This window comes from Hylaeus volcanicus, chromosome 4 (assembly GCF_026283585.1).
Source record: "Hylaeus volcanicus isolate JK05 chromosome 4, UHH_iyHylVolc1.0_haploid, whole genome shotgun sequence".
Taxonomy (NCBI): Eukaryota; Metazoa; Arthropoda; class Insecta; order Hymenoptera; family Colletidae; genus Hylaeus; species Hylaeus volcanicus.
This window is the reverse complement of record NC_071979.1, coordinates 20,399,533-20,406,409: the sequence shown is the minus strand read 5'-3', so window position 1 is coordinate 20,406,409 and position 6,877 is coordinate 20,399,533. Positions and strand designations below refer to the sequence as shown.

Here is a 6,877-nt window from a genome sequence, read left to right as displayed (position 1 = left end):
GAAACGACGGTGTATTGCTCGTCAGGACGGAAAATAATTTATTGATTTCCGATAACGGTGTTTTATCTTTCGTACAAATATAATAGACTCAGTGACGTACCCAACGAACTCGTAACCATCGACATTTCCCCTCGAATACCTGTATTTATCGTTTGGCGGCCATTGATCGATTATGATTCCATTGATTGGATCCAACGTTCGACGGTTCTTTGGGGAATCGATTCCCTTGAACGACGACGTTTACAGCAAAACTTCCAATCGATGAATTTGTTTTCTGAATATCACTAAAGTCGTTTGAAACACGACTTCGTGACTACGAAACTACGGTTCGAAACTACGGTTTCGTTAATGAGACATACATTTCGTTAAAAATTGATAGAACACGAAACGTCAACGTACGAATACTAAAATTGACTAACATTTCAAATATGGCTAACAATGCATTCAGCGACATCTGTGTATCGTCGCATGATTCAAGCGTGTTTTCAACAGCAGGTACTCCCGTGTTTTCGAAACGAGGCAGAATGTGATATCAAGTGGCAGCACCGTCGCTTTGCAGGAAAATGTCTGCCGTGTCGGTGTTACGTCGTGCTTTCGTTAAACAAATCGCCGATTATTCTGTATTAAATAAATTGGTGACGTGTCAAGTGCAACAGCAGAGGCATCAATGGAACCTTGTGGTAGTCCCAAAGCCAGGAGTAAACGGGAAGAGTTATCGGAGAATCGTGCATTTCAAAGACGAGTACACCGTTGAACCTTTGGAGGTTACAAACTTGGCTGGCAGAGATCCTGTTACAGGTACGTATTGAATTAATGTTTACTAAATTTCGCCCATTTTTGTTGCTTGAGAAACAGAGTCAGTTGACGTCGATCTTAATTAAAGTAAATTAATTCGTTGAGTTTCGATCGTTCAATGCGTCCATACACTCGAATCTTCTGATGTTAGCGCCACTGGTCAATAACTTAGTTTGTGGACAGTATAGTGGGTCGATAACATATTCACTCACTTATGTTTATTGAAAATTAGTTATTTTTGGATTTTAAAATGAAGAAGTAAACGCACCCAAATGTGTGCTGTAGTAGGAGTTATTTTATTTGAAACCGCAAGTTTCTTTAAGTTTCAAGTCACTTGCTCGTCAAGTATTAATAAATTTATTGAGCGTTTATAGTAAGCAGGATAATGAAAATATAACTTTTATCGTTAATACAGGAAGAGTGGTAGCAAATGGTATAGGTGGTGGTATTAAACATAAATACCATTGGATTCACTGGGTCAGGGATGGGCCCATCGATTTGAATGAAAAACCAAGGGAGGATAAGGTGCTAGAAGTATTCAAAGATGGATGTAGAACAAGCTTTGTTGCGCTTATTGGAGGTGGTCGTGATTTAAGATACATTCTTGCCACTCAGAACATGAAAGCGGGTGACATAATCAGGACCCACAGAGGTATTCCACGTAATTATGTGAGAGCTTTTGAAGGAGACGCTTATCCCTTGGGAGCGTTACCCATCGGTACGATTGTGCACTGCGTGGAGAAGTATCCAGGTCTTGGAGGTTTCCTCATCCACGCCGCTGGAACTTATGGAAAGATATTATACCGTAGGGACGATCGTGTCATCGTAAAGATGCCGAGCAAGAAGGAATTCAGCTTGCACGAAACGTGCATGGCGTCTGTCGGTAGGCTGTCGAACATTCCACACGGTTCGACTCCTATCGGCAGCGCGCAAAAAAATCGAGAGCTTGGTAATCGACCGAGGAGCGGTCTTTGGCAAAGAAAAACTGGTAGGTCAGGCCGGAAGATCAAACCTCTACCTCCAGTTCGTAAATTCGATGCGACTGAGAAGATAAAAGTTGAACGTCTCAATTTAAATCTACGTGAGTTAAACAATTAATTATTTGTCTACATAGAATAAACGATTCCTTTATTGTACCATATTTATTGTCTTAGTTACTTATTCTTAGATAATAATCAGTTCCCCGAATTATCCGTACAGCTTGTGTTCAACAAAATAAACATGAAGATATGTTTTTGTAAGTTCGAGAACATTGGACATCACGACTGTCGCATCGATAGAGTCGCGCGCGATTCCATAATTAAGCATAACGCTTCGTGAGAATGTTCACCCTCGCGATACCATTCTCCGTTAACAGTTTCACTCTTCAGGCTCGTTCAGAGCCCTTTATTGTAGTATACCGTTTGTACATTGGGATAATTAGAACGTATCTGTTCTTGTACGTCTGGCTCTAGTTCGCTCACTTGGATGGGCACGCGTTGCACGAACAGGGCACAACAGAGAGGGGTCGCGAAAGTTAGACACACCCCGCAAATCATGACTTGTATAGGCACCGCCGCCCATCTAGCGTTGCGTAGTAGTTGTCGTCGATCCATGAAGTTCATCGTGATGGGCGCCAATACTGCAAAGCACACGAAAATTTATATTACTTTACCGTGGAAATATCGAATTCTTCAAGGACTTCCGAACGCGGCCTGCTCGTAACGTTTTTTGTTTTTTAATTCGCCAGTTCGTAAACTGTTACGTTTGCGAGCAGAACGCGAGAGGTCATCCTGGGATTGAGAGCTACGCGCTTACTCATGCTCGGCGAAGCCATAAGAATCCGCGAGAGGGTCACAGCAGTGATCGCCTTTCTAGCGGCGTGTTTGCTGTTGCCAACCTTGGTGCCATCCTCGGTCTGCAACTCGATACCATTCTGCAGTTCAGGCATCCTCATGAAAGGGATGTTCACGCAATTAGCAGCAGCCACCGCTGCCAAGGGCACCAGCCGACCCACCAACGGGGGTGCGTTGCGAAGAAGTCGATTCAAGCCGAGGGCGGTTATCACAGCTCCGCTGGTCGCTATGGCGTAGCTCTGCAGGATCGTGTTCATCGGGATCGGACTCGAACCGCTGCGGTTCGTGTAATTTACTAATGCGTTGAACGACTGGTTAACCCACTGCCAGGTTATCACGTGCGCCGTTGTCCTAGAGAATAATTAACGAACTGGTCTGAATCCTCGAAAAGCTGGCCAGAAATCGAAGTCTTTGGATTTAAATGTGAGTCTACATATCAGGATTTTGCAAGTTTCTGATATCGATCGATCTGATAGAGAATTTGAGGTCGAGAGTGGAATATTCAAAATGGCGGATCTAATAGGGTCAATTTATTCCTCAATATATTCCAGTGTAAACAATTCTAAACTACAATTTTACTTCGTCAATTTTTCGCTATCACCTCAAAAATTTCAATGCACTCTACGTCGTTATGGGTTCATTACGACGAGATTATGCATGCTCCCCTCCCATGATCATGTTTCCGTGAATAAAAGTTACATCGATTGTCTTCGTTCGACGTTGAAACACGTCTGGTACTACTACTCGTTTAGCGATAAAATTACGTGGCGATAATTAAATTCCCTCTGTCATTCGAGCAGTCACGTTCGCTCTCGCTTTTATCTGCTCGCTCGGAAACGTGATCGTTGATCGTTAGTTTGTTGCTCAATAAGGCGCGCGCGTCAGTCAGTTTGGGAACTAGACGGGGTGAAAAGGTCCGAACAGCTTTATCGTATCAGCTGCTCAAGGTCGTCGGGCTAGATAAGAACATCATTTCGATCGGTGTAACGAGAGACGCGATACGCAGTGTCTGGTATACGCACTTGTAGAACGTTAGCATGCAGCCTGTTATCATCATGTTCATGGGCACCTGAGCGCTCATGCGCCCTATTAACAACATTTTTTCCCCGGTGTCGGGGTGGTACGCGCTGTCGTACAGGTATTTGCACTTCCATAGCTCATCGACTGTGATACCCAGCTGGTCCAGGGTGCTCCCTTTCCTGAAACACGATTCATATTAAAATTAATAAGCTGGTCTGGGTTAGATATTTCAGAAGTCTTCCTCGAGTCATTCAATTATCAACACTCTTTCGACAGGTGTATTTAGAAACAGTGTATGTTAGGATTTTGTATGTTAGTGTACATAAATCTAGAGTGACATTAACGTTTTTTACATTGTTAGGTATGTCCAGGTATGTATGTGAGGAGCATTGCGTGTTTCCGCAAGCTGAATATTGTCAGTAAACAAGCAACAATACAGTTAATAGGTTCCTGTAGGTAGCTACTGTTACCGATGCTTTTACTGTAATTTTTAAGGACAATTACCGTAAAAGAGAATTAATTTGATAGACAAATTAGTTTCCTCTTCCTCCTCCCTCTAATCACAAAGGTGTATAATGCGTTGGTCTCGATAATTTTAGCGTTGACATCCCTAATGATAACGTTAGGGAAACAAGATATTAGACAAATTAGTTTCCTCCTACTCCTCCTCCCTCTAATCACAAAGTTGTATGTATAATGCGTTAGTCTCGACAGTTTTAGTGTTAATACCCCTAACGATAACGTCTATACAAGAAGATTTAAGCAGCAAAGATACTTAAGCGTCCCTAGACAGCACAACATCGCGATCGACGATACTAATCACCCGATAGATAGCATACGCATGGACGTACCTGTACTTAGCGACGACGTCACGTGCGTGCTCGAGCTGCTGGTTGTTAGCGAATAGATTCAGGGGATTGGTGACGGTGAGGAAGTGATACGCCCTACCCTGGTAAGTGTTCTGATCCCAGTAGGGCTTCTCGATGTCGATTCTCCGAGTGTCAGTGGTACTGTTGACATCCTTGCTCCTCGACATTTTGCACGTTTTTTCCGCTCACGTAACCCGTTCTCTCTTTCCTGTCACCGGCGCTCACCTGGCCTGTCGCTCGCCCTACCACACGGTCTCCACCCCACCATGCACCGTTACCGGTTCCGTAGAAACCGCGACAGCCTCGTCGAGCCGTCGTCCTTTCGTCGGAGTCTACGGAGGACTCCTGTCTGCGTGGTCCTAGCGAGCGGACGCGACGATGGTGCCTTTCGCGACGACTGATTTCATCTAGCGTACGCGACACCGTCTCTTCTCATCGAGGCCCTGCTCGTTTCCCTTGCCACTCGCGACCTTTCGATCCATCGCGTCTCCGCACGCCTCCCTCTTCCCTTCTGCTCACCCCTTGGCCTCCGTTATCGATGAGCCACGCGCGCGCAACCACCGCCCACGCAACGACGTTTGTTTCGACCGCCAAGAGATGGGGGCACGTTTGGGGTTCGAATCTGGAAGAAAAAATGGGAAATTTAGGGGTAGTTAGGTCTTGGATGATAAAGTGAACCCGGAGGGTGGCGAGGGGTTAATCGGAGAACGTTGATTTATTTTTGGAGATTTTGCAGATTCGAGTTCCTGATGACTTGAAGTCTGGAACCGATCGTGGAACCCTTTGGAACGTATCGATTGTCACGAGCAGGGGCGGCAGTTCCAATCCTTTGGATACTGTTTGGCCGACGGTCCTCGAGATGGAGACTCCGTTGGCGTGGATGTAGGAGTAACTGACGCCGTGCGGGAGCGTTCAACCTCGATGGGAAGAAAAAGCGTGGGATATTTAATTAGCTACTAGGATATTTAATTAACTACTTATCACGGAGCTGTGCACTTTACGAACAGAACAATTATACTAATCAAATAGTATAGAGCCTTCGGCAGGGTTCAACGATACAGCTATTAAAATTTTCATTGAATGTTCCAAGACAACCAAGTGCAAATCTATAAATTCAAGAGTACGAGTACAGAGAATGTCGCATGGAGAATGGACGCTATGTTTGCAAACGTATGAATCTACTGCTTAGCGTGCGATGACGTGAGCAAACTGGATTCACACCTATCAAAGTTCCTCGAATTTGTGATAGCATATGCAGCTTCATTTTTAAATATTCATCGTTTCACGTACAACGTGCTCAGCATAATGAGAAACCACGCACAAGCTAATGGACCAGAACTGATACAAAGCATGTTTATAATCGATCCGACTCGTCAGCCGATAAGAACGGTCCGAAGTTTTGAACGATTATTGAATACGGTTAAAGATCACTGAAAATTATGGATATTCTGTTTAGATACCGCAATCATCTTTCCCCCCTCTTTGCACAGCGTGCAGCGTCGCTCGTTAAGCCAGACTTGGCGTTATTTGTCCAACATTAATGGAAGCACTCGACGTCTTCAGTTTCAGCGTCCAAGTCACGAATAGAAAAATTATGCTGCCCGTCAAATCTCTCTTCGAGTGGTGTGCATTGAATAAAATAAAGAAGAGAAATGGAAGCACGCCAGGTAGTCGAGAAAGCACACCACACCTCCTCGAACCTTTGGATCGCGTAGTTGATACAATGACTGCGCCGATATGGTAATCGTAAGGCTCTTGTTGCAGTTGACAGGCGAAGCGTACATTGACTCGGACTTGGCCTTCTTTAAGGCTGGTCGTTGCGTTAACAAGGCCATCATCGATTGCGAAGTTCAGCGACTGTATTATCATTAAGTCGAACTTTCTAAACGATGACCGTCGGTCCAGTTCGCGGTAATAATAGTCCTCGACGAGTACTTACAAAGAAGTGTCTCGATTACGAATGCTCAATTATTGCCTCGACTCTAGGAAGTCATTCGGATCCACTACACTGTCCTCCGGTTACTACTTTCTGTTGGAACTCGTCTCGATGATGTTGCACATTCTCCTACTCTCTTCTTATTTACGTTCCTCGATTTTTCAGCCCCATTTTGCGTTAATTTCCGCAATTACCCTTGTTACCACCAATCGGGATTTGTGATCGCAAATCGATAGAATCCGTGTCGAGTAATTTCACTTAGGAGTGGGGAAACTCGAATGCCACATCACCCCCATTTTGCGTTATTTGGATCAAGCTTTATCAATGTGACGTATATATTACGAGGACATGCATTCAATTTCTTTTTTTAAGTTTGCTTCCAAGAGGCCTTTCGTCGATGATCTATCAATATTTTAGGTCTA

General features: G+C 44.4%; 2 protein-coding genes across 2 annotated transcripts; one reads left to right on the top strand and one right to left on the bottom strand.

Moving 5' to 3' along the window:
* The first annotated feature begins 539 nt into the window (after positions 1 to 539).
* On the top strand, positions 540 to 1,936 carry LOC128875199 (39S ribosomal protein L2, mitochondrial). The gene is made up of 2 exons (XM_054120587.1): positions 540 to 798; positions 1,211 to 1,936. Exons 1-2 carry the CDS (start codon positions 564 to 566, stop codon positions 1,891 to 1,893), a joined length of 918 nt encoding a protein of 305 aa, XP_053976562.1. The 5' UTR covers positions 540 to 563; the 3' UTR covers positions 1,894 to 1,936.
* A 1-nt stretch (position 1,937) lies between these two features.
* LOC128875198 (sideroflexin-1) lies at positions 1,938 to 5,023 on the bottom strand. The gene is made up of 4 exons (XM_054120586.1): positions 4,502 to 5,023; positions 3,653 to 3,829; positions 2,593 to 2,981; positions 1,938 to 2,416 (listed from the first exon to the last, which is right to left on the bottom strand). Exons 1-4 carry the CDS (start codon positions 4,684 to 4,686, stop codon positions 2,172 to 2,174), a joined length of 996 nt encoding a protein of 331 aa, XP_053976561.1. The 5' UTR covers positions 4,687 to 5,023; the 3' UTR covers positions 1,938 to 2,171.
* Positions 5,024 to 6,877: the final 1,854 nt, after the last annotated feature.

What these genes read in the sequence shown, in the direction of transcription:
- LOC128875199 (XM_054120587.1), top strand. Translation starts at nt 564, where the DNA reads ATGTCTGCCGTGTCGGTGTTACGTCGTGCTTTCGTTAAACAAATCGCC. An exon ending in TGGCAGAGATCCTGTTACAG is followed by an intron (nt 799 to 1,210) that starts GTACGTATTGAA and finishes TCGTTAATACAG; the next exon opens with GAAGAGTGGTAGCAAATGGT.
- LOC128875198 (XM_054120586.1), bottom strand. Translation starts at nt 4,686, where the DNA reads ATGTCGAGGAGCAAGGATGTCAACAGTACCACTGACACTCGGAGAATC. An exon ending in GACGTCGTCGCTAAGTACAG is followed by an intron (nt 3,830 to 4,501) that starts GTACGTCCATGC and finishes ATCGTGTTTCAG; the next exon opens with GAAAGGGAGCACCCTGGACC. An exon ending in TGCATGCTAACGTTCTACAA is followed by an intron (nt 2,982 to 3,652) that starts GTGCGTATACCA and finishes ATTATTCTCTAG; the next exon opens with GACAACGGCGCACGTGATAA.